Raw genomic sequence first — 27,138 nt, forward strand, 5'->3', positions numbered from 1 at the left:
CGATGTCATTTATCCATAATTACATAGTTCCAGAGTACTGTTCTTACCAAATGGGCATAGAGAGAAAGAAAATAATCGTTGTGGGCTGATACACTCGAAGCACTAACTGTCCTCTGTCTTGTTTATTTTGTGGGACTTAAATCTGTATCCCAAGTGAATAACAGAATGGAGGGAGAATGAGCATGCTAGACAGAGACAAAGACTGAGAGAAGAGCCACTTCATTACAATAATGAAGAAATAGAATCCTATTTCTTTTTACATCAGAGTAGAAATGTAAAGGTGCTAACGAAAGAAATAGAAATGCCGTTCCTCAAAGCACACAGGTTCTTTCCCCTGGTGTCTGTGTGGTTTCTCAATTATCTGTAGAAAAACAATGCAGGATGTCTTTTTTCCTATATAGAAAAATGATCTCAAACTGTGTTCATATAATTTTTTCTATACTCTGGTGGCTCTGTGGACAGCTGAAAGGCCCTAAGTTGATGTTACTAGTCCAACAGGCACTTTAAAGATTCTCTAACTTTATCCACTCATTCTGACTTGACCATTATGTAGGAGAATGGTCAATTAAGAAATATCTTCATTGTCTCTCCTTTGGTTCTGCCATGGATGTTGGTACCTATAAAATAGATGGCATTTTGACTCTATCTGCTGCACAAATGGTCACAGACTTTGGTACACATTTCCCTCTGTTGGGTGGAGATTTTTCTATGTAGACAACCCAGGACAAGTGAGAGAAACTCACACTTAGGACGCACACTTACAAGTAAACTTTATTTAATTTCATGGTTCCGAAAGGCTAAAATACACAAACAAGGAATAAAATTAAACTTATTTTCATTGGGGATGATTTATGTCTTAATTTTCACCTACCCTATAATTAGAAATTTTGAACTCTGTAGTTTTTTTTTTTAACAGATAAAAATTATTGCCCGAGTAAACTTCGGGAATGATACCATTAACCCCGAGACCTCTCTAACTGTAGAACAACATGACTGGAGCAAGTGCTTGAACACACACAGTCGAATAAATAAAGAGGAAAGTTTAAAATAATTTGAAAATGATTTATTGTCGGCCACCTCTGTAGTTAGAGATTCAAGTATTACTAATTCACTTTGTGTAGGAAGGGAGGACAGTAACTGGCTGTGGGCTAGAGGTAAATTATGATCTATTGCCGAGGAGAGAGGAAATGTACTGAAGGGAGAGGGAGGAGCAGGGAGAAAGCTCTGGGGTTGCTCCAGTCTTGCTGTATGGAGGCCTCTGAAAATCTTTGCCTTGACTCTTGCCGGGAAAGTCCCGTGGAGCCCGCAAGACAGGTGATCTTACATCTCCGGGAGCTGAGTCCTAACATGCTTTGATGCTGAAGGTAGATGGCAATACAGGTGAAGCGTTTTCCTTCGTTCAGCTGTGCTTAAACATCCTCTTCTGGAGTTGGGATCAGGCCTGCGACGGTAGCTTCCCAGGAGGCTGAGATCTGAGAATGATGTTTCCAGCCCTGGGCAGAGAAGCCCAGGAGACTTTTATCTCCAACTAACCAGAAAAAAAAAAATCCAGAAGTGGAGTGGTGGCTCAAGTGGTAGAGTGCTAGCTTTGAATTAAAAAAAAAAATCACAGAAAGAGTCCAAAGCCTTGGGTTCGAGACCCCAGTACTGGCACACAGGAAAGATAATTCTGTCCTGGACGCATGCAGCGTTAGATTTGAAGGGGTCATTTATTCCATCAGGACTCGGGAAAGCCATTTTTCAGATGATTTGTTTCCGTGCTGTTTCTATGATCTTGTGAGGTGAGTTGAATTCTTCCTGTGGGGATTTGTTCCGGCCTACTTCAGAACCTAATCACCATGCTTTTTTTTTTTTTTAAACTTGGAATTAGAAGTGGCCAAATCTTATTTTCAAGACACAGTGTAGTGCAGGGACAGAAGAAAACTAGTAGTTATCAAGGGCCTGTATTGTGGTGAGATTCCCTGTATAGGGACTTGATAGGTATTGTCTCACTGAATCCTAAAACCTGAGGTGGGAAGATCACCCTTCCGTTTGAAAGGGGGGAAACTGAGGCAGACCCACGCAGTGGCTCCCCAGAGCAACCAGATCAGAAGAGGAGTCAAACGGAAGTTCGTTGTGATGACAATTTCTGTCTTTCCCACATTACAACTCTTATCTTGGACTACTTTTACTGCTACCTCTTGTAGATGAGAAAAATAATATCCAACTATCCCCTCTCAATAAAGCCTCCAAAGGAATATCCAAAACTTAGTGCTCACAGACCCCGAGGCTTGCTTCTTATGTTCTTTCATAGAATTTTCCTGCCCGCATGGACCACGATTTATTAACGAGTTATAAAGGGGAGGCGGCGTGTAAACAGGAGTCCTAGAATATGATCAAAGCGCACCTTACGTGTGGAAAGACTGCGGCGGGCCCCCTGGTGCAGTGAGCGCGTGTGTGTTTACCAGGAAACCCGTGGATCTGCGCAAATCTGAGCAAGCTCTTTCTGGAATGCTTCAGGTTCACTGCCGGAAGTCCTCGTCACCCATCTCGGGGCGGCGGCCCGTGCTCGGGACACCGCGCTGCTCCTGGAGGATGCGGTGGACTGGCCCGGCGGGGCGGACGTCGCCGTCGTCAGCGGAACCGGCGTGGGCGGGGCGCAGCCCCTGGAGGAGGTCAGCACCGTGGAAGCGGTGCACGGAGCGGTCCTTCATCTGAGGTCGCCCTTGAGGTACTGGCTCTCAGCTGGCTGAGTCCACCTGGAAGTTGAATTATTTCTATAGAACCCTCACAGTTCCGTCTCACGCGAAACGTCCGTCGACACGGTCTTCCGCACGGTTTCTAGTTTAAAACAAATGCATAGGTGATGGGGAGAATGACAAAGGGGGTGGCATTGATCAAAGGCACTGTGTTCATACACTGACACGATGATCACTGAAGAAAATGCATAGGTGAAAGAAGGTCGCTTTTCTGGCATTGGAGTTGCTGAAGAAACAGACGGCAGATGTTGGAGTCAGGTAGCATCGCCAGTGTGGTCTGGAGAGACGGCGGCAGGCGCGTTTTGCTCTCTTTCTCTCCAGGTATTCTCACAACTTTACCGAGAGCTGGGTGTCCGGAGAGCGTCGTGTGTTCAAGGCCATGGTGGTGCTGCTCAGCAGGAAGATTTCCATCCGTGGGAATCTCACGACTGAGAGAAGGGAGTTCCTCGCCTCCTGCCAGGAGGCGGGTGCTTCTGAAGGTAGAGCAGTGTTTGGTTGGGAAATCCAAAGAGAAAGAATTTCTCACTGCCAACTGTGATGGAGTTAAGTCCGTGGCTTTGAGTATGGAAGGGCCCTTAATGCTTGCATGGCCCAAATACTCTTGTCAGTTTGAGAATGCTCTTGATCAGTTGGCATTTCGTTCTCTCCTTCACTTGTGAAGGGAAAGACAGAAGACAAGAAGAAAGAGTAAGCGAATGATTTCTCTGAAAGGGGAGAAAGATCCTATTAAAAAAAAATGAAACCCAGGGAGCTGAGTTACAGCTACAGGTTACATGTTATAATGAAGCCTAAACTTCGATTCTGGGCTCTTAGAGTCTCAAGGAAACCATACTGCCAGGATCATAGGTCCAAGCAGCCCGTTCATATTGATTAGGCTTGAGCTCCTCTTCCACTTTTGTGTTCTGTTTTCCGAGTGAACTGCCACATTCTCCAGGTAAGTGGAGGGGGGGGGGCAGAAATGTCAATTTATCTTTTCATAGGATAGCTGGCACTGAATCACACTGACGTGCCTATTAAACATCTATTTCAGGGATGGTTAGTTTAGTAGGCTATGTTTTGGTTTCCCAGGCTGTAGATTATGAGGCTTTCACATGGTGTGAAGCTATCATTCGTCAACTTTGGTCCAGGACGGTGTGTATGTCAAGGATGACTTCCAGGCACGAGCTCTGGATGGATGATGAGACCATTTACTGAGATGGAAAAAGGAACCGGTTTGGGGGATGAGGGGGTGGTGATCCCGAGTCTAATTTTATCCACATTGCAACTGAGAGAACAGAGCAGAAGCGGACTCCGGGTATAGGGTACTGTCTGGATTCGGGAGGAATGTCAGGGTTAAGTATTGGAGCAGAAGCTGTGCGTATGTGTGGGTTGGCGCGGCCCAATGTGGTTGGATTGGGAGTTGTTAGTACAGAAAGCCCTCCACCTCGTTCCCTTCCATCCACGTCATCCATTCTCAGATGTGTAAGAGACGTTTGGATACAAGCGGGTTCGAATCCACTGACCGCGTTAACAATTCTGCTGAATTGGGATCCTCACTCTGTTCATATTCTCTTGCTAATTCTCACGCAAGTTTTCTCCATTCACATTTTTCAATACATTGAATTCAGTCATACTGCCATTAGGCCATAATTCAGATCTGTTCATTCCTAATGGGAAACAATTGTATCTCATCAATTATACTGTAACTGCCATAATCTCAGAACACATCACTCAGTTTGTATAGGGGGGAGGGCGAGGGAGGAGCTCAAGTGTGAGAATAAGTTCACTAAATCCAAAATATAAAATCTGGGCACTTGAAAACGTATGGCTCACCAGCACCAAAAAAAAAAAAAAAAAAAAAAAAAGAATCCACAATAAAGCATACAAATATACAACAGCTCTTTGTTCTCTGGAGTATTGTAAGGAATAGACTCTGAAGTTTACTCAGGAATGACCAGACGTTTGATGTTATTGCTACTTTTTTTTTTTTTTTTTTTGGCCAGTCCTGGGCCTTGGACTCAGGGCCTGAGCACTGTCCCTGGCTTCTTCCCGCTCAAGGCTAGCACTCTGCCACTTGAGCCACAGCGCCGCTTCTGGCCGTTTTCTGTATATGTGGTGCTGGGGAATCGAACCTAGGGCCTCGTGTATCCGAGGCAGGCACTCTTGCCACTAGGCTATATCCCCAGCCCTATTGCTACTTCTTGACTTCATTCACGTGGACCGTAATCAATCAGTTCAGGAGAGAATCTTCCCTTCTGGCTTCATTCACGTGGACCATAATGAGTCAGTTCAGGAGAGAATCTCCCCTCCATCCTGAGGTTGTGTCATACCATGTGTTCACAGGAGGTATTCCAAGTCCCTCCGTCCCCACGTCACAGTGATAGTGGCCATCTGTGCGGGGCACAGTAGGTTCTTGTCCTCACTAGGGGCACCGTTTAGAAAGGAGAGGCACAAGGGGCATCCATTCCTTCTCTGGAGCCCTCAATTTGCCTAGACGAGGCTCTGGAAAGGGAAAACACTGCTGGACAGCTTAGAATGAAACGAGTCTGTGAGAACATTCAGGGTTCCTATCTCTTCCCTACAATGGCCAACTCCGAGAAGATAACTTTACCACGTATTCCCTTCTGGAGAATCTCTTAGATTGATATGAAATCCATTTAAGTTGTGTCTGTGGGTGAGCCTGCCAGGTTGTGTCGACAATGAAGGTGCCTAGGAGGCACCTGGAAATAATAAAGAGAACACCCTGTCCCCCTGATTACTGGCTGCTGGTCATCCACAGAAAGGCATTGCGTGGAAGTAAGATTGCGGAATGAAGTCAGTGCTCACGGTCTCTCCTTTGTGCCACCAGAGCCTTACGCACAGAGAGGTGTCCCGGCGCCTTCGGTCCACTGGCTTCATTCTGTGTTTCAGACGATCTGGAGCACTGCTTGTATTCCAAAAGTGAGAAGAGACTAGGATCCCGGGACCTGGGGGCCAGAGTCGTTGTCCAGTCCTCCCCCGAGGAGCCCAGTCTGGTCCAGATGAGAGGAGTGCAACTCCGAGACCTGGGGCAAGCCTTCCGGAAGCACACGAGCGCCCTCACGCTGGCGGGAGCGCTGAGAGGTAAGGGCTTCCGGGCTCTGGGGTCCAGAACCGCGTGTCTGTCCCACGACTCCGGTCCTGCTTGCCGAGGCTCATGACGGGAAGTGCGTGGGATGGGAGGATTCCGAGATGGGTCATCCTTTATGTCAAACTTGGGTGTGCTTAAACAGTTGGTTCATGCAGCTCTCGACAGTTCGGAATTGGGCTGATTTTGGTGTCCGGTAAGGTATCGGAATTTTAAACATAAACACCTTATGGTTCGGGGACACGTAGTCTAAGCAGCGAACTCTGAGCGTGTCTGTGTAAGGATGGCTCACAGGAAGCGAGTCACACAACCCTCTTCTGCGTGTCCTCTTGCACTCACCGGCTCTGTGTGAGGAGCGTTGACTTGGGGGCGTCCACGCTAGCGGCCCTGTGGCAGTCTGGGTACAGTGGAGGCCTTGTTTATGGGAAGCTGTCTGCATCATCTGCCTGAGAAGTGGGCGGAGGGTTAGCAAGACCCAAGGGCCCATCTTGGGAGCACCGAGGAGGCGGCGTTGAGCCCCTGGCCAGAGCCAAATAGGAAGGGAGCAGGAAGCCCCCGGACCAGAAAGCATCACAAGATCAGAACCAGAATAAAGGAGCAGATCACAGGCGCTGGTGGAAGTTCTGGGTTCTAAGGTCAGAGGGACACAGCAGCAATCTAGGGCGTAAACCCCAAAGCCAAACTGACATTCAGACAGTCTGGGGTGCAGAGGCTAAGTGTGTGTGTGTGGGGAGAGTGGCCCCCTCCCTCCGCGCGGCCGACACCCACACCATGATTCTGCCTTGGCTCTGGGTTCCAGAGGCTGGTACCCGAGGAGACATCAGGACCGTGTTGTGCTGCAGGCAGGCCGGGAGAGGTGCCAGGCTTTCAAAAGCAGGCAGGGGCTACGACTCTTGATGAGACTGTGGGCAGAGTCTTCGCTAGGCATCTAGGACACGTGCCTTCATTTCAAGCCGTTCGCACGCCAAGGAGGTCTGTCTTGACCTTTCCAGATATTTCTTTGTTCATTTGTACTAGTCATGTAAGATGTTGGTCCCTTCACTATGACGCTGGGATGGTTAATAGTACCTTTGGGCCTTTCTGGTTCTTTAGGTTACTGCTGCTTATTAACTGTTATATCCGTGTATTTTTTTTTTGTGTGTGTGTCAGTAGTGGGGCTTGAACTCAGGGCCTTGAATGCTCACTTGCCTTTCTTGTGCCTGATATACATAATGTGGTGAGCTAGGCCTCCACTTCTAGCCTGCTTTCTGTTTCTGGGTAATTGGAGCTACGAGGCTCATAGGGTCACAGGCGTGAGCCACTGGCACCTGGCTGCCCGTTGCTTATAATGCTGCAGCCTCTGGGGTGCAGAGGTCGTTTTTAGTAAATGAGTATCTGGTAATCACAGCTGAGTTAAGTGAACATAATGAAAACCCTCCCTACTCAAAACTCACTTATCTGCTTCTTCTATTTCTACAGAGTAATTGCACCTTATTTCTATTTATATAGATTCAGTTTTATGTGAAAAAAAATAGGGTTAAGATATCATCATTTGTAAGTCCCTGTTAAAATGCAAATGTGTTTCTTTGAGTAGAAAAAGAAAACGTGTTTCTTTTCCTAGGCGGGCCAGGAACCGCAGTCCTCCTGTTTTCCCCCTGAGCAGCTGGGTAGCTGGCCTGAACTCCGTGCAGCTCGCTGCTTACCCATTCTTGATGCGGTCAAGGGGATGGAAAGAGGCTGTTTGTGGTGTACTGTAGCCTACTGCTTCACAGAGACATTAAAAAAATTATAAGTAGAAGGAGTATGTTCTAAAATATTGGTAAGAAGTGGAGTACAGTGAATGCATAAACCCACAGTGGAACTGTTACCGTATCATGCATCCCTGTGTTATATACTGCGCATAATTTTACAGGCTGCACTTTCACGTAGCTGGCAGCACAATATATTTCTTTATAACTGCATCGTGATGAACGTGAACAATGTATTGTGTTTGATATGACAGTTTCTATGTGGCCAGATGACAGGAGTTATTTACGCCCCTATAATTTTATGGGGCCACCATTGTACATGCGATCCATGATTGACAGAAACCTTATCATGTAGTACATCGATCCTCAGTGAATGTTTATTCATTGGATGTCTCAGGCCATGGAATCATATTTGAGGGGGTTAACTACAGAGTCCACATAGGGAACCAGCGCCATTATTTCCCTAAACATTCATTTATTTACCCCTTTTAGCATAATTAAACATATCCTCCCATCAGTTTCACAAACCTAACCTATCCAAATGTGGGAGTGGTGATCCTCAGATCCACTTTTGGCTGCGATAACGATTTCGAATGGGAATAACTGGTCATCTTGGGCCCCACGTACTCATTACAGACAAGCTATAAATATTAATTTCCACCTCAAGAAGTAATAACCACGCCTTCTTAAGCAAGACACAGTTTGCAAAGACCAGAGCTGACCCATGAGTGGCCCGGTCCGTAGCTCTGAACCGTGCCTACCATGTTGTCCTGGAAGATGATGTCAAAGATGGAGGGCAGGTGGCCATCTTGGCAGCCATGTGGCTTTTGTGCTCTGACCACACTTTCCTTTTCCCCAGGTGATTTTCTTTGTGTGAACGCTTGATCTTTGGATTCCATCCTTGTCTATCTTTTAAACGCCCCCAGTCTGAATTGTCCGGTTTCTTAATTCGGTAGCCGTGTCTCAAGTGTTGAGGGTCGCTGCTGTGTGGGGAAACAGTCTCAGTGACGGTGTAGCGGGCTTTGGATGTGGGCAGCAGGACCCGAGGAGCCAGTGAGATCCAGATGGGATTTCCATCTCTGACGGTTTCCTTCCAGGTTCCTATGTTCACGGCTGCACGGTGAGGAACTCCTTTAGCAGGGGCCTCAGTATGCACGATACCTGGGGCTTGAGGGTGGACAGCAATGTCTTCTACAAGATTTCAGGCCATGCACTGCTGGTAGGTAAGTAACAGAAACTCAAACTCATTTCTTTAACGTTGAATTCCCAACTTATAAAAGCTTGGCCTTCAGATCATTAGGGATTGTCTGTCATTCCAAGCAGTAAGTTTAAATCGAGTCATCGCTGTCATCAGCTTGCTGCATGTTATTAATTATATGCATTTGGCATCTACCGTGTGGCAAGTGAGATGTAGTATTTGTCTTATGATCCCCCACATTTCCAAACTCAGACCCATGAAATGACTCAGAAAGATACACAAAGTTCTAGAAATGAGGGCTTTGGCAGGGCTACTGCCTGCCTGCCTGCCTGCCTGTTGATGACCCTCAGGTGACTAGACATGGCTTGTGTCTTGTGGTCTTCCCATCTTCTTCTACTCCATCTTCACTGAGTGAGAAGCTTCCGGGCATGAAGCTTATTCCTCTAGGACACCTGAGACCTGCAGGAGGAAGGAGGCTCTCAGCTTGCACATGGAGGGAGGAGGCTGAGACGGTCACTTAAGAAGTCGTTGGAGGAAGACGTGTTTCTCTTGTCTTTGTAGTTTAAGTGAACATTTGGCCCTATGACATCCCAGAACTACAAAGTCCATAGGATCTTTATTTCTTTGTCTGATTTATGGATAAAAAGACAGGATCAAAATCAAAACAGAATCAAAATAGCCAGTACCCAGAGCAGAAGTAGTGTGGCAGGGTTCTTGTTTTCCTGAATGGGATCAGACGTGCTGAGGCGGTGTGGTTTCGTTCCCAGGGATGCCATTGGATATAAGGAACCTATCCCACGACGCCAGTCCTGGAAGCAAACGTGGTAAATGTGCAAGCTGGATTTTAAATCTGTTTCAGTCCATTCACAATCATCATATGTTTTGTATTCAGATCTGATGGTAAAATGGTGAATGTCTTACTAAATGCCTACTAAATTCTAAAGATAGAATGCGTATTATTATGGGCATATGTGTGTATATTATATCTGTCCAACTCTCCTTAGGCTCTAATTGTGTGTATTCCAAATACAGCATTTACATAACATTTTAGGTACCTAATGGGGTAGCTAATGTGCTAATATCATCCACACCTAATAATAAAATACGTTATATCAGAGAATAGCATGCATGTATCCATATGTACTGTATATAATGAATGCCATATGTACTATAAATAATGAAATTCGTTATATAAAGTATGATCTAGGAGAATCAGGGATGCCAAGTTGTGTTAATTTGTGTCTGTGAATACCCTGGGTTTGATTTCTCTCTTCCTTTCTCTCTCACTTAAATCAGACTGGGCAGAACAGGGCAATATAATAACGAACAATGTCATCATCGGCGTTTCTGGTGCTGAGGGTCTTTCTAGTTTGGAAACACTGGCCCCGGCCGGCATCTATATCCGCAGTCCCACCAATGTGATAGAGGTAAGCTCGTGAGGCGGCCCAGCCAGGCCAGAGCTCGGAGGGCGTAACGGTCTCTCCCACAGTCCGCTGGGGTGGCGGCTTCCCCGGTACAGCTCCAATCATTGGCTTGATGCACGTTTGTATCAAGAAAGTAGTTGACAGTTTGCTTTTAGACAAGAACTCTAGGATACATTCCATCACTTCATTTCCCTCTTGAGGTTCCTAAAACACCCTTTGAAGCAAGGCCTCTGTGGATCAAAGCAAAGAAGATAGTCATTATTTTCCTGGTCATTTAGACGAACGAATGTGAACTAAATATCTTCCGGAATCACCCCACCTTGGGTGAAGACTTTTATCGCTGACTCCAGTTATCTTACGGTGCCTTCTAAGAGTATTCATACCTAAATTAAGTGTGTGGGGTTACATCAGTTTGGAGAGGACGGAGTAGACTTCAATGACAGAAATTTCTTTTTTTTTTTCATCCCATCGCTTAAGATTAATTTCTCTTGGTAACATTTTAACCATTTTTTTTCTGGGTATGTCTTAGCCACGGATCTGAGGGGGAGCCATTGCATCAGGACAGTGGGGAGCTGCTCAGGTCCCTCTTTCTGGCGATTGTAGTTCATGGACCGTGCAGTCGGTGGAGGAACTCAGTTTCCCGGGATGTTGCTCTGACCGCCTCCTGAGTCGTAGCGTGTATGCCAGGCTTCTGAGCAACTCAGGGTTGAGCTGCTTCTGCTGATCATCCGTTTGCAAATAATTTCAGTTGAGGAACCCCTCATAAAAGTTGTGGTTATCTGTAAAACCCTCCTTAGACTCTTAATCGTGTCGGTTCCAAGGATAGGCCTGGCACACCATTTTAGGTGCCTACTTGGGGCAGCTAATAAGCTGGAACGGAAAGGAAGCAGAGCTGCAGGGTCTGGAAGAAACCAAAGTCCAGATGAGTTGCATTTCACTTGCTGCTCATGGCAGGCTTGTGGGGCAGCGATCAGAGGAAGCACAGAGCCTGGAGAGCCATGTTTTGGGGGTGCTTGTTACGCAGCACCATCTTGAATGTGCTGAGATGCCTTGAGGAAAGGGGCTCTTCGGTTCACCTACCTACCTGGAGCTGCCATATCTTTGCCTCGCTGTGGGAGGGGTGCATTCTCTCCAAGATGGGCGTCCTTGCCACTGGCTGATGAGAGCAGTGGACCAGAGAGCCCTCTGCAAAGCTAGTGTGTCCTAGGAGCCCCTGTAGACCGACCCACAGAGCCGTACCCAACAACCAGCGGCATCCACAACAACGACAGTGGCATCCACAACTAGTGACCACTACCTCTTCATTTCTCTTCACTCACTTGTCTTCAGTGCATGTGCTCTGAGACTATGGGTTCCAGAGAAAGCTGGTAATGTAAATTCATTAGTTACGTGTCTGACATCTTCTTCAGCAACACTATAATTATGAGATTCTCTTTTTATTGGCTTATCAGCTTTTAGGGTCTGAGTGCGACGTCTACCACCTAGAAGTTGCTAAATTATAAGAATGTCGGTGTAATTCCATAGTTGAAGAATACGGGCAAAGGGAGGGTAAAGAATAGTTCCAAACATTTCAAAGTCTTTCTGAAGGCCGAAGAGAAAGTTTAATCAACGATATCCTTTAGACCCGGTCAGACTCATTTGTTGCATTGAATCTCACAAAATCCAGCCCAACGTTTCAACCATGCCCCTTGTTTTCTCCCATTCTATGTCTTTTTGTATTCTCCTCTCTGAACTGTGTCTACTGAGTGTGTCCTGCGTGGGTGACCCATGGAGCGCTTTGAAGAATGCACTGTGGAAATACACCTTTATCCTAGCGTGATCCTAAGGGGCTGCCGTAATTGTGACGTGGATGTGTGTATGCGAGAACTGCAGAAGCAGAAGGGATGTGGAGGGGACCGTGGCTCTCCAGGGTAGTTACTCTATTCAGAAAGGCACAGTTTCTTTGCTCGGAGCAACTGTCTCCAGCTGGTAGATTTTCTGCCCTTGCGAGGAGGCTGGTTCAGGGTTGGATTAGAGCTTAATGGGGTGTATTCAAGTTTGATAGGTCGCTGTATGACTATAGGTAATTAGGATTCTCCTGGTTATGTTAAGATTTTGATTCTGAAGTAATTTCAGATGCAGAATAAATAGGCAAAAAGTCTAAGGAGAGTTTCTGTGTGGTCTTCGCCCAGCGTGCTTCAGTGAGGACATGACCACGCCTTTGGTAATGGGGTAAGATCACAGTTCGGACGCGACATGGGTGTAGTGTCATTAACTTCACGAAAGGCCTCCTGTAGACCTGAAAAAGGTGGTTCAATCCTCTTTATCTATCCACACATATGCCCCTGCCTCTGAAATCCTTGGCCTGGAGAGCAGGGAAGAAACCCTCAAGCCCGTGTGATAGTTTGTGGCTGTTGAGTATTATTCCAGAATTGTGCAGGTGCAGTGCGTAAGAGCAAACTGTCAGTCAGAGTATAACAAATTCACCCTGGCTTGAACTCCGGTACCTTGATGGCCTTCACAGCACAAACCCATTTCAAGTGGAATATTCCATTTTGGTTTTTCAGATCATCAGGTGGTTGGCTGTCATCCTATGAAGGCAGATTCTCTAAGAAGCTATACATACATATGTACACACACACACGCACACAGACACACACACACACACACCACCACTACCACCACCACCAAACACTTACAAATGCTGTATGTCTGTGTGATCTCCTTGGAATTGTGCTTTTCCTTTCCTCTGCTCTCCAAGGACAGATTCATCCCGGCTCCTCCGGGCATTGCTGTACCTTTCTGGTACATTCCATGTCCGGCCTCTCTTCTTCACCAGTGCTAGCGGTTGAGTCTCCAGCCCCTCTTGCAGGGCTTCTTTGCGTCTGGGCAGCGGCTCCAGCTTTGCACGACACAGAGCCTTGCTGGGCCTCTTCACATCCCTGCTGGGTAGAGATCCTTGCTCTGGCCTCGTGGGGGGCGGTCCGTGTCTAGAGCTGGAGAGTCCCCTGTGTGTGCTGGCGCTGGAAGCTTCCTGCGAGTGGACTGTGTTTGGGGTAGTCCGTGGAGAAACCTCAAGAGGAGCCCTCTGGAGGCACCCATTTAATGTGAGGGGAAATTTGTTCTGGTTTGTGAATCAATTTTGTAAGGAATTCTGTGTTCTCTAGCTCTCCCTACTCAATCGGTAATGCATATTTAAGAGCTGCCTGAAGGGTTAACTCGGTTTTCTTTCCTTTTTCATCCTAGCCACTATGGACGTACACCTAAGGAGCTGGCTTACTTGAGCAGTTAATTTTCCTCTGGAATTTCTCTTGCTTGAGTGTCCATAATACATTGACTTCCGCAAAGAATTGATTTCCACACAAAATTCCCTGCTTTGCCTTAAACCTTTCCCTGCAAGCCGCTGCCTGCCTGCGTCCTTAGGCAGCTTCCCCGCGAATCGTTTGCCGCATACCCAATCGGGAGGCGTGTGTTTTGACTGCTGATGGGTTTCTTTTTACGTTCTTCCCGAGCGCCTCCGCAGGCAGGGGCCGTGCAAGGGAGGCCGGGACCTTCCTACCTCTTCTCGGGGCTTGGTGATGAGTGGACTTTGCCGCAGAGATGCGTGTTCCGCCGAGAGCGTTACCGCGAGGCCCTCCTGCCCATCTCTCCTTGCTGGTGTGTTTGTGGCAAGGTGGATGTGCAAGGGGCCCTCTTCTGCCCTTCAGTGCTGGTGCATCTCTGGATGGTATCTAGTTGCACGTCCGTGAGGGCTGAAGGTTTATATTGGTTTGTGTTTTTTCCAACTCAGGGGCGGGACTTCCTCCTAAGGCAGAGCATCCTTAGGGTGTGCCCCATATTCTAGGGAAAATGCTAGATAGGTTCTTTGGGGGAAGGCCCAAGCCAGATTTCATTGGCGTGAAGACTCTGACAGTATTCTTTTTTTTTTTTGTGGTAAATCAGATGTTCATATTTAGGTTGGAAATATGTAACTCCATTAGAATCTGGAGACAGGACCTTAGAAAGTAGATGTAGGTTGTTCTGATAAAGCATATGGCCCAGGTGGTAGACCAGAGGCCCCCTGTCTGTCCCCCGTGGCAGTGTGGACACTTGGATTGTGGAGGGCGTCTCTGTCCAGCGGTGTCCTTGCGATCTACTCTCTGAACGCAGTGGCGCTTACTCCGCCCCCAGTTGTGATCTGTTAATCACAGTTGACAACTGTGTCACGCCGATAACTGGTGTCCCGGAGACGGCCACCATTCCCCCGGGTACCATCAGCCATCTTGAAGAGCCCTTCCGCTTAGTGCCCGGGTGACATCCGAAAGCCACTTTGGTGGCAGACCGTGTGGTGAGCGAGACATGTGATTAGCATTACAAATGGCCTCAGGGGACCAGAGGACTGCTCAGAATCCCACCTGATGACATAGAGAAGGAGCCAACTCGTCCACAAGGGAAGAAAATGTTCTGTAACCCAGTTTTTTTTTTTTAAAGAAGAATGATTGTCTCTTTACAAATACTCAGAATAAGAGACGCGTTGGGGGGCCCCCCCACATCATCAGCTAATGTTGAGTAAACACCTTGCTGACTTTATCATCATGCATTGGCTTCCCCAGCCAGGGCTTGGCCACCACGTGTCCTTCAGCCTTGGGTTCCGGCTGAACTCTGACCCTGACACATACCACCCAGGGACCATAGCCTCTGGGGACCATAGCCTCTACCCAGGGACCGTGGCCGGTGGGGACCCAGGCATTAGATAACTCTGCTCACAGGCATGGCACAGTTCAGTATTGTTGATTTAAAACAACCTAGTTCAAGGTTATTTTTCCCTACACATGGGCTTTGCTTCTTTCCCTCCCTCCCTCCCTCCCTCCCTCCCTCCCTCCCTCCCTCCCTCTCTCACTCCCTCTGCCCGCCCTCACTCTTTTCTGTCTCTCTTTCCCTGCCTCCCTCTCCCTCTCCTCCCCCTCTCTCTCTCGTCTCCCTTTTCCCTCTCTGCACTCCCCCCTCTTTCTCCTCTTCCCTCCCCCACTCCTCTCTATGGTCCTTGTTGAACGTGAGACACGTCCAGAGAGGAACAGGACTTTGAACTCTACATGCGACTGACAGATCACAGTGGCCCAGTGTCAGGGAGACACCTTTACGTGGACACTCCCGAACTGCCCTTCCATTCTGGAGTTCAAGTCAGTAAAAATGTTGCTCTAGACTGACTGAAACCGTAGGATGATCTGCGTCCACTCCCCCCATGGAAAAGAGAGAGGAGCCACGAGTAAAGGCCTGGCCGCATGAGGCGGGAGGAGGGTTCTGAAATCCCAGCATTACACAGGGAGAACATCACAGCGCCCGCCTACCGCAGGAAGTGGCTCCCACCTGCCGCAGGAAGTGGCTCCCGCCTACCACACGAAGTAACTCCTGCCTACCACAGGAAGTGGCTCCCGCCTACCACAGGAAATGGCTCCCGCCTACCGCAGGAAGTGGCTCCCGCCTGCCGCAGGAAGTGGCTCCCACCCTCACCCTCATCTCTGTGCATTGGGACCCACGCATCATTTCTTTCCCTTACGTGATGCGGGTGTGTGTGTGTGGGGGGGGATTTTAGGTGTGAAAAGAGAAACTTTTTAGTTGAATTTGTTATGAAAACAAGCTCTGTAATTTTGCAGGAATCTTATCTATCAAATCCGACACTTTGGTCTTCTCCACCAGGCTGATTAGATCTCTCCCATAGGTGCGTGTGTAAAGGATCGGGCTTACTTGTACACTTGATTTCTCTTGCTTTTCAGTCCACGGTGCCCTGGGGAGCTCACAGCAGTAGCCCCGGCTAGCCTTCTTTGCTAAATGTGACAACAGCTCAATCTTAGAGCACACTGAAGTCGAAGGATTCTCCTCACAGGGGATTCTCCCAGCAGAGACCCCACCCAGCTCTGTGTAGGGGCCACAATTGCATAGAAACCTTGCGTTAGACAGGAATGAACTCAGTGACTAACGAGGCAGTGATTGGCCACGGCAGGTGTCTCTCAGCTTTCACTTCTCTGCTGCCAGTCATTCGGATGAGCTCTGCAACACCCCGCCCTTCCTGTGTGCGCTGGTGGCTGAGCTACTTAGAAGGCGGGCATCCCAGGTGTACTTTGTAGGACCTGCAGAGATTCCCTTTACCAGGTTGCTACCTGAAGGCTTAGCCAGAGACAGGCTGAGCCACCTGTTTCTTAGCTTCTGTCCTTCGGGTTGACTTCAATATCGTGGCCTTGAATGGGCCTCTCAGGCTAAAAGACACACACACGTCCTTAGGATGTAGCCCAGCAGTCTGATCAATTGGTCCTTGATTCTTGCCACGGGTAGCGGCACTCTGGTACGGCAGCCTGATAGGGCTCCTGATTTTTCTCCAAGTTCGCTGTGACTGATGGCAGAGAGAGAAAGAGGGGGTTGTAGTATCTCTGAGATGCAGGAAGTTGCCACTGAAAGGACTCAGGTGCAATTCAGGGAAGAATAACTATTGCTTAAGTAATGTAAATGGCCCACGGGTGGTTCATGTTACTCCCTGGAGTTAAGACTTGGTTGCAGAGTCAAATGCTCATAGAACCAGGCGGTGATTACAAATAAGGAAAGCAGGAATGGTAGCAACTGTGGAAAGATTGTCCTAGCCCAGGAAGGAAGGCTGTTCCTCTCTCTGGCCATGACCCATGACCACCCACAGGGATTTGGGCTCACGAGGCGGAAATTGAGGTTTCCACCTTTTACGATGTGGGAAACAATGTTTTTTTTCGAGTACTGAGTAGGTCAGGTAAAATACATTTGTATGAAGTATAAAATCCTGCAGGAAGTCCATTTTCTCTTCTATCTTAGTGCATATGACATAGCAGTGAACATATTATGGATACTTGACAGAATTCATAAAGATAATCTCATTGTTTGCAGTTTGATCAGACATATTTTTCTGAACTTGTGTATTCCAATGAGGAATCTAGATTTGATCGGAACCTGTATTTGGATAGTAATCCCTGAAAAAGAAATTGCCCAGGTGGCCCTTGATGGACAAACGCCCCTCAAAAGGAAAATGTGATATAGATACACAATGGAATTTTACTCATCCATTAGAAAGAATGATATTGTATCACTTCATTTGTAAAGAAATGGAAAGACCTGGAAAATCATGTTAAGTGAAGTAAGTCAGGCCCAGAGAGACAAGGGATGTGCCGTTTCTCTATATGTGGAAGCCAGATTTAGCTTATAAGCTTACTAGTAAATACATTGGATGGTATCCAAGTGTATAGAAATGCATTAATGAAAATATGCTAGACTTAAGGAAGAACTCAGTGTAATTCCCTAGGAATGCTATGTCAACATTCAGTAAAATAAAACCCCAGGCAGTGGTTACTGGGAAAGGGTGGGGTGGGGTCAAGGGGAACTGGGTAGATGAATGGAGAGGAGAAGAGAGAGAAAATGCAGACAGGAGCCCAGTGGATATCCTACCAAATTAAGAAGGGTGTGGTGGGAAGGGGTGAGGAGGGGAGGGGTGGGTGAGAAGGTTGAAAGGGATGACATCCATCAAGATATATTCCTAAACTGCTTGGTTAAATGGCAGTGCCTTTGTTCAACTACTTAAAGGCAATTTAGAAAAAGAAATACTAAGGTGACTTACTAATCTAAGTAGCACAGAGTACATTGAGGAGACCTGGGTTGCAAGGAACTTAGCCACCGTGTCTCGGGACTAAGGCTTGGCCAGTCCATTCGCATGGCCTGCCGCCCAGGGCCACGTCCTCGATTCAGCCAATGATTTCTTCCATTTATACAGAGAGGGGGAAACTGCAGTCTAGCTGGGGTGCCCGGGTGAACTGGGAAGGGCGGGCTTTGGATCCTGTCGGGGATGGGCGGGAAACGGAGCGCGCCACAGTTTCACAAAGCCAGGCAGGAAGCGCATGAAGACGTCGGGAATGCAAGTGAGAGTCTTCCTTCTACAGCGGCCCTAGCACGCTCGGCGTGGTCGTGTTTTAAAATAATCCTTGTGGTTTCTGTAGGGGAACAGAGTGTGTGCGGCCGGCTATGGCTACTTTTTCCATCTTGTGACCAGACCAGCATCACAAGCTCCACTCCTGGCGTTCACGCGGAACACGGCCCACGCTTGTACAAGGTAGCATCGGGGAAATGCACGCGCGTTCGGGTAGAGTGCTTGTGTGTAGCGTTTGTTTTACAGTACACTCGCAAACGGGGATCCAACTTTTGGCATTTGCTTGCGATTTGGTGATGCTACAGTGTCGGTATTTTTTAAAAAAACTGTATCGTTATAGTATTGTTGAAGTTGAACATGTTATAAATGCTTTGTGACTATGACTTGATAGGTTTGGAGAGAAGTATATGCCCAGGAAAACAATGCTATAGTGTATGCCAAAAAATACACTGATAGGCCCTCAATGTTTCCTTCTGCTTTCTTAATTATCTAGTTAATTAATAAGCATATGAATTGACTAGTTGAGTCCCTCCATGTAAGATGCAGCCTCTTTATCAAATTTTAGATCTGCAGTCATTAATTGTGGGAATTGTACCTATCTTTCTTGGATTCATTTGTCTGGTTTAGCAGCAACATTAAAATTACAATCGGGGAAGAAGCGAGGCGTTAGACACACATCAATTGTTCTTTGTTGCTCGTTCTAGGTATGGCCTCTTCGTATACCCTAAATTTCAGCCGCCTTGGGACCCTGACAGGGGACGCACTTTGTTCCAGAATTTCATGGTTTGGGGAAGCGCAGGCGGGGCCCAGGTGAGTGTCAAAGAATTAAAAAGTTGCTTTCTTCTAACAAGTCTTCATGTAAGGGCTCAGGGGACGGTTGTGGTGTCAGCACAGCTTTAAAGAGCCGGTGGCTGTGTGTGTGTGTGTGTGTGTGTGTGTGTGTGTGTGTGTGTGTGTGTGTGCGCATGATTGTTATTGAGTAAGCGAAGTCCTTGTCTAGACCTAAGGTTAGCTCAGCAGGCTCAGTGGAGAACGTAATACTGATTGTGCACAGCCGGGATGCAGAGTGAATTGTGTGATCAAAAAGTGCATCATTGGGGCTGGGAATATGGCCTAGTGGCAAGAGCGCTTGCCTGGTATACATGAAGCCCTCGGTTCGATTCCCCAGCACCACATAAACAGAAAACGGCCAGAAGTGTCGCTGTGGCTCAAGTGGCAGAGTGCTAGCCTTGAGCAGGAAGAAGCCAGGGACAGTGCTTAGGCCCTGAGTCCAAGCCCCAGGACTGGCCAAAAAAAAAAAAAAAGTGCATCACATTTAAGGTTCATGAACTTCCACTTTAGCTGCGCGTACACGAGTATTGTGAGCACGTGTACGTGAATAGAATTCCATTGTTTTCTCATCAGATTAGCTTTCATTTTTATTCATTCTAGACCTCTCTCTGAGCGCAGATTTCACCCCCTCCGTGAGCCCGCCTGGTAGGGCCAGCGTGCTCTCTTAGCTGTGTTTTTACACCACTGAGACAAAATGCCTGACATGAACAACGTGGGGAAGAGACTTTGTGTTTCAGTATTGTAACTTATTTATTTTTTGAATCTACAAATGGTTGCACAAGGGTGTCGTGTGTGTGTGTGTGTGTGTGTGTGTGTGTGTGTGTGTGTGTGTGTGTGTAGATTTCACAGGTCTGTCTGTGGGTGTGATGAATCTTGGTCCGTGCTACCCTTCCGTCATTCTCCCTCCTGCTTACCCGGCCCTGACCGCTCCCCTTGTGTCCCACTTCCTCTGTCCCCTGTGGACCTGGAGTCCCCGGCCTGCGTCACCCGCGTCTCCCCCGAGCACACCCCTTCACAGGCGTGGCTCCGTCACGTTCCGTCTGCGCCTTGCGAGGGTTCTCCTGCCGGGAGAACCCTCCTGGCTTAGGTTTGTCATGCTGGTGGCGGAATGCCAGGCCTGAACACCTGCACAGGAGGAAAGGGTCATTTGGGCCCCGGGCATCTGAGGGCACGGCCTGTTTGCCTGGCTCTGTGTTTCTGGGCGTACTGTGAAGTAGACGGTGATGGTGAATGGAACGCATGGCAGTTTTAGGTTCACTGCACCCCGATTTTAAAGATGGCAGACCCAGGGCCAACAAGAAGGTGTCTTGTACGGAGTCATCCATTCCTGTTAGAGCTCGGAGGAAACCAGGAAGGGAATGGGATTCTATCACCTCTTTTCACACCAGTGCTGTCACTACTGGCTCCTGGCCCAGACACACTCATCCTAGTTCTCACAAATATCTACCAGAGACCACAGAATATTTTGCATGCACACGGTGAATTCGTTCTCATACTTCATGACTTCCATTAAATTAGCGATTTCTATGTGAGCTACGATTTACTGTATTGACAAGTGCAGGGCCCCCAGAGTTTTTGGATGCTGGATTTTTCTGCATTAATTGTGCGTGATCAGGCCCCTGTACAACTGTTTTAAAATAAGGGAGGAACTCACACTGGCCTTTTAATATATTGTTTGCTATAAGGAGAAATGAAAACTACAGCATGGGAATTGCTGAAAGGGGTTAGTGCTGAGCTTACAGCAACTTTGAGATGTCTGTGCTGCTGATATTCTTGGGCAAAAGCTGCTTAACCATAGCATCATGTGCTTATTTATCCTTGATCAATAATTAAAGAAGTTTGGGGAAGGCTGCAAGCAAAAGCCAAGCCTCAGACCTTTGCTATAACTCATTTTTATTTTTATAGATTTCTAAAAGCAGCAATCTTCACCTGAAAAACTTCCAAGTGTATTCATGCAGAGATTTTGGAATCGACATCTTGGAAAGTGATGAAAATACTTTGGTTTCCAACAGCTTATTACTTGGTCATTTTGCTGATGAGGTAAGGACCTTGGGAAGGGTTTTGAGGCTGTCCATCAAGACAGAATCGTTGTGGCAGTATCCTTGATTATATAACCTAAACAATTTTAGTAGCATTCTTTAGTGACTCTTGAATGTCATTGATAAAGTTAGCATTTCCTTTTGTTAACAACCACCCTAATAACAATAAAATTCAAATGTACCCAGGATTTCAGTGTTATGATTCCATATAAATCACAGGCATCATTAGTAGCTTAATAAATTTTTATTCAAATGCAATTTAAGCTTATTATCGGTCCAAATTCAATATCAAACCTCATAACTCAAATGTGAATTTCTCTAATCTCACAAGAACCATGGAGTACCATGATTGCACACTGGCCCTGTGCTTGGTGATGGATTTCCTGCCGTTTCATCCATTTTATTTTCTTGTAATGTTTATTTATTTATAATTAGGGTATGCTAATGACAGAAAAAAGATTGGGATAGTTCTTAATAGGACCTTTTCTCCATTTGGAAGGGGTCTGGGTCAGGTAATGGAGGTTTACGTAGTTCATTACAGTTGGTAAGGTTTTGTGCAGCACCCCCTTGGTTAGGGGTGGATGTCTGTAGGGTAAAATTTTTGCTGCATGACTTTTCCATCATTGCATGGTCTGTGCATCACGATGCAGACAAGGCAAAGGGAACTCCCCAGGGGAGCAGTAAAAGTTCTCCCTAAGGGAGTCCCCTGGCCCTGAGACTTCAACCCTGTAAGTTGCCTAGACAGAACCATCGAGTAGATGCTGAAACGAAATGCCCATCTAACTGCGTAACAAACTGTCCTCGTAAATGAATGCCGTGGTATCTTCCCTGAAGCTAAACTGACACAATTAGTGGAAGAGGGACATAAACGAAGAGATGATAAGTTATGACAAAAGGGTGCTTATGGCTAGATTTAAAAAAAATCACAGGTTTGGGGCGTGACCTGCTGAAGTCCGTGGAGCTGACAGACTTTTAGGTTCTCAACACGCGGAAGACAAGAGCTTCTGATTGAAAATGTTGAATGCTTTTGTTTTTAGAGAAATCTGCATACCGGTTAGTCACCCAAATCATAAAAACATACTCGTTCAGAGCTAGATGTTGCCTAGCTACAATTTCAGGTAGAGAAATGGAGCTAGGATTTGGGGAATCCAATTATGGAGATTCAAGATTCATGTTGGGCGCTGATGGCTCATACCTGTGATCCTAACTACTCAGGAGGCTGAGATCTGAGGATTGTGGTTGGAAGCCTGTTGGAGCAGAAAAGTCCCCAGGAGACTCTTATCTCCAATTAACAACTCAAAAACTGGAAGTGGAACTGTGGCTCAAAGTGGTAGAGGGCTAACCTCCATCAAAAGAGCTCAGGGACAGTGCCCAGACCCTGAGTTCAAGCCCCATGACTGACCAAGCCCCCCCCCCCCCAAAAAAAAGAAAGATCGAAAACTGGGCACTGGTGTCTCATGTTTAGAGTCCTAGCTACTCAGGAGGCTGAGATCAGAGGATCAAGGTTCGAGGCTAACCAAAGGCAGGAAAGTCTGAGATTTTTATCTGCAGTTAACCACCAAGAGCGAGAAAGTGGAGCTGTGGCTCAAGGGTAGAGCACTAGCCTTGAGCTAAAAAGCTCGGGGACAGCGCCTATGCCAAGTTCAAGCTCCAGGACAGGCACACCCCACACAAAAATACAAATGATTTAAGATTGTGGAGCAAGGACTCCTTTGAGATCCTCGCATCTTCAAATCAAATATTCTCATTTACAGGTGGAACTGACTTTGACAGTGAGCCCTGTTTAGCCCCTATGCAATGTTTTCCATAAAAGCCTACCCCAAGAGAGGAGACTCTTGCGTTAATTACATTTATACTACCTCCTGTTCTCTTAAATCTCAAACAAGTTTCCAGGCCCCAATGTTCCACATGAGAACCACAGTCCATACTATTAGGTTGTATTTGTGGTTTTGTTTAGACTGCATCGTACGTCTTTCACTTTGTAGCCCAACAACTGGCCTATCCTTTTTACCTCTTCCTCTTAGGTGGTAGGATGAGATGCATGTCCCACTACACTGAGCAGACTGTCATTAAATAAGCAGGCATTCGCTGCTCTTATCTCAGAAAATTAAAAACTGTGTGAGATGGCGAATATATGAATCGCACTGTGAGATGGCGGATATTAACTTCTTCACTAGGATAAGCATTTTTCCATCATGTCGTAAATGACAAATTTATAATCAATTCAAGGAGAAAAATATATATATTAGAGACTCTGAGAAGCCCTACAAGACGCATGAAAGTATCCATTTACCTTCAATTCACACATCCCGTTGGGAAATCTCTTTCTAGCTTAAAAAATAAAAACGAAGGCCAAACATGGTGGCCCACAGCTGTGATCTCCGCTGCTCAGGAGGCAGAGATTGGAAGGAAAATGTTTCTAGGCAAACCCAGGCAAAGCCTCAGTGAGAGCCCATCTGAACTGCTGGGCGTGGCCTGGTGGCTCCCCTCTGTCGTTCTAGCTATGTGGGAGGTACACCGGGGAGGATTATAGACTGAGCCTGAGCCTGAGAAATAACCAAAGAGGAAGCCCTGCCCACACCCCCATCCTTGCGGACTCACGTTTCCTTCGCCTGAGTTTCATACAACTTAGAATCGCAGCGCACGCAGCTCCCTCATTACCTGGCCTCCTGGGTGCACTGTTTTGTCTGCAAACGGTGCCATTTCTCTGCGCGTTGCGAGGACTCGCCATGCCGGCCGGTCATGAGGCACCTGGGATCAGATGGCGTGTGACCTTTCGGAGCTGGCTCCTCCCACTCGGACGTGTCAATGTCTTGACCCTCCACTCTATGGATGCTGGGCTGCCTTACTCCCCAGATCATGGCGACGCACCTGGCTTGTTCTCCTGATTTGGTCGTGACAAATGGCTTTGCCATAATAATCCGTGTAAAGTAAGCCCCCAGGTGCCGAACCGTGAGCTCAGTCCCATTTCCCCCTGCACCAGTGGGCTGTGGGCTTTCCTCCGTCTCACCGGTACTCGGCATTATCACCGTTTAGTATGGCCCTTCCGGTAGGTAGATGGAGGGTCTTTGTGAGCGCATTTGCGTTTCTCTAATTCATGTCCTGCAAAGCGTTTTCCCCCTTGGGCTTGCTATCATGGCATTGATACATCCTCTTTAAAGAAGGATCCTTAACGTTTTCCCCCTTGATTTTCAGTTAAATTCTGTTTTCTTTCTTTCGTGCGCACGCTCTCTCTCTCCCTCTCCCTCCCTTTCTCTCTTTCTGTCTTTCTTGTCCTGGGCCTTGGACTCAGGGCCTGAGCACTGCCCCTGGCTTTTTTTTGCCCAAGGCTAGCACTCTGCCACTTGAGCCACAGTGCCACTTCTGGCTTTTTCTGTGTATGTGGTGCTGAGGAATCAAACCCAGGGCTTCATGCATGCAAGGCGAGCACTCTACCACTAAGCCACCTTCCTAGCCCCTGTTTATAATTTTTTTGAGGGTGATTTACTGATTGTTCACTTTGATTATATATACAAATTCTTTGTCAAAAATGTGGTTGGCCACTATTTTTTTTCCTGCTCTGTAGCTTATCTCCTTCTTGTTGTTTTTGTTATTTGTTTTGCTTCCTTTTTGTATGTGCTGCTACTAGGGCCTGAACTCAGGGCTTAGGAACGTCTCCTTAGCTTTTTGGCTCAAAGCGAACACTCTACTACTTAAGTAGAGTAGCTCCACTTTCAGTAGCTCATCTTTTTATTCTTTAAGGTATTTTTGCTTGTGTATTGGTGGGCTGTATTTCATGTGTCTAATTCTTGTATTTTGCTTTCTTTCTTTTCTTTGGAAAAAATGTATACAGAGAAATCCGTGCATGTCAGCTGGGATTAAAACTCCCAAAAGATGGGAACTGATGATTTCGAACACAACTTTTGTTAATTTTGATCTTTCCAACTGTGTGGCCATCAGAACCTGTTCTGGCTGTTCTCAAGGACAGGGTGAGTTTGAATAGGCTGGGCAAGTAAGCTCGAGGCTCAGGTGGATAAGGGTCAACGACCGCAGGGCTTTGCATTTCCATCCTCCTTTCGGCATTCATAGAGTTGCACCAGTAGACATGGCTGCTTGTGTCCTATCAGAAAGCCTAGAGGAGGGCAGGTTCTCCCGGCGAGTCTTCTGCCCCTCACGGTGCTCAGTCTGCCACACCTCCGCTGACCTTCCAGCATAAGAAAAGTGGCGATGGCCTCTCTCTTGCTCAGTGCTCTATTGCTCGTACACAACAGTAACCTGCTGGGCAGTTCATTCATAAAACGAGTGAACGGAGAGGGATGGACAGATGGCCACACGAGCATCGACGACCTTACAGCCTCATGGGGGCCCAAAGAGAGCCCGGGGGATTTGGTTTAGTTGTTAACCATATTTGGGGGTTCAGCGACGTAGGGTGAGGCAAGTCCAGTCCTGGGTTCCCCAATACAACCTGGCGTGCAACGCCCACTCCTATTCTTTTTTTTCCCCCCGTTGGTTTAATAAGTAAGCACCCGTAAGTGTGTGAACTATGCAAGTGAAAATGCCCGCAGCGTTGATGTACGTGGGTTTGCTTTCTGTGATAAGAGCCTTTCTGCCTTCTAATTTACAGGTGGCTTTACGGTGACAACCAACCAGTTGACGTTCGCCAACTCTCCAAACGTGGCCGCGTTTCCGTTTGCCCACGCCGCGGTTCTGGAAGATGCGGACGGGTCTCTGTCGGGGAAGAGCGGAAGTCGCGTCCTGGCGTCCGTGGAAACCCTCCCGGCTTCCTGCTCCCCCAGCGCCGCCTTCAGCGGCCTGGTCCTCGGCAGCGTCTGTGGGGAAGGCGTCGTTTTCCATCGCATGTCTATTGGCTTGTAAGTGGTTTTCTACTCAGGCTCCCGAGGCTTGTAGAAGGGAAATTGCTCTCTGATCAGTTCAAGTATTTATAAGTGGGGATAATTTTACCTAACATCAAATCATTGGTTTCTGGTAGTTTTAGGTTGGCACAAATGACAGCTGGTGATACGTCTGCGCTGGGTGTTATAACCTCTTTACTGACATTTTGAGTTAATAGCGCTTCTTTAAAAGACAGCCAACAGAGAATTAGGACTCTATTTAAATGAAATGGATTATTAAAAAAAAATTCCAATAAAGTCCATCCTCATTGATATACATGCCTTCTCCCCAAGCTCTTTTTTAAAACGTGTTCAATGTGCTTGCGGAAAGCAATTGCGGCGTCTCCTATTGCTTGCCAGGGTGCTTCACGCCAGTTCATTTTCCTTGTTAATTTCATGAACTATTGGATTCGTACAATACCTTTCCTATTAATATTGGAGCAAGGACTCCTTGGCTCTGCTACTCAAAGTACCATTAAGTCAGCAGCTGGGCCGTTTATAATGCATAATAGGGTCGCTTCCGCCTTCTTTAATTTCCAGGTAATGATTGCTGAGTGTCGAGGGTTCGCTCTTTTACCTATTTCAAATGCATTGTATAAATTTAGCCACATGTATTTCCTCCCTTTGTTTTAAGTGTCCTAGGCCCATGAATATTAAGCCGAGTAATTTAGTCAAACCCCATTGGCATCTTATTTGAGCAGGTAAACTGCAAAGAGTGGGAGTCACTGGGGTCTGGCTCACAGTAATTCTGCATTCTGAGGGCGTGTGGAGTCGAGGTCTTCCTGTTCTCTTGGAAGGCTCTGCGGAGCACCGCTGGCATTCAATAGCCCAAAGTTTTTCCAACCTTTTTTTCCTCAAACTGCCTATTATTTTATCTGAAGTTAACGGGCCCAACTGTAAGGAGTACAATAACAATGATAGAGCGGTGAATTTTTTTTTTAAAAAAACATCTCATTTTGATTGTGTACAGAATAACTTTTTCTTCATTTTTAGGAATGCTGCTTTTTTTTTTTAATTGTCATTTTGCTTTTGAAAGGATACTTTGCGATTGGTGAGAGCTCGTGATTAGTTCCCAAGGTGCATTGCTTACAAGTGAGGGAAATAATGTAGATTTGTGCAGTGAAAGGGGGTCATTCCGTGCTTATTTATTGACACATCTTTGTCAAATCCCGTTGAGTTCTGCCTTGCTGCGAGTCTTCTTAGGTTGTCGGTGTGACTGTAGAAGGCGCTTGTAGAGCCTCAGCCGTGTTGTCTGCAGATCTGACCTTCCGGATTTTCAGGCAGGAGCCTTGGTTCTGACTTGGAGTCTGTCAGGGCTAGGAGAGTGGTCA

General features: G+C 47.0%; 1 protein-coding gene across 1 annotated transcript in view; it reads left to right on the forward strand.

Moving 5' to 3' along the window:
• Positions 1–27,138, forward strand: part of Pkhd1 (PKHD1 ciliary IPT domain containing fibrocystin/polyductin) — a 268,602-nt gene that overhangs the window by 102,759 nt on the left and 138,705 nt on the right. The window contains exons 36-46 of the mRNA XM_048347537.1: positions 2,500–2,710; positions 3,060–3,217; positions 5,628–5,819; positions 8,648–8,773; positions 9,516–9,572; positions 10,045–10,175; positions 18,137–18,249; positions 18,771–18,876; positions 20,803–20,937; positions 24,769–24,904; positions 25,540–25,786. Of these exons, the coding sequence (XP_048203494.1) occupies positions 2,500–2,710; positions 3,060–3,217; positions 5,628–5,819; positions 8,648–8,773; positions 9,516–9,572; positions 10,045–10,175; positions 18,137–18,249; positions 18,771–18,876; positions 20,803–20,937; positions 24,769–24,904; positions 25,540–25,786 (1,612 nt within the window). The remainder of the gene's footprint in view (positions 1–2,499; positions 2,711–3,059; positions 3,218–5,627; positions 5,820–8,647; positions 8,774–9,515; positions 9,573–10,044; positions 10,176–18,136; positions 18,250–18,770; positions 18,877–20,802; positions 20,938–24,768; positions 24,905–25,539; positions 25,787–27,138) is intronic.

The sequence above is a fragment of the Perognathus longimembris genome, chromosome 6 (assembly GCF_023159225.1).
Source record: "Perognathus longimembris pacificus isolate PPM17 chromosome 6, ASM2315922v1, whole genome shotgun sequence".
NCBI lineage: Eukaryota > Metazoa > Chordata > Mammalia > Rodentia > Heteromyidae > Perognathus > Perognathus longimembris.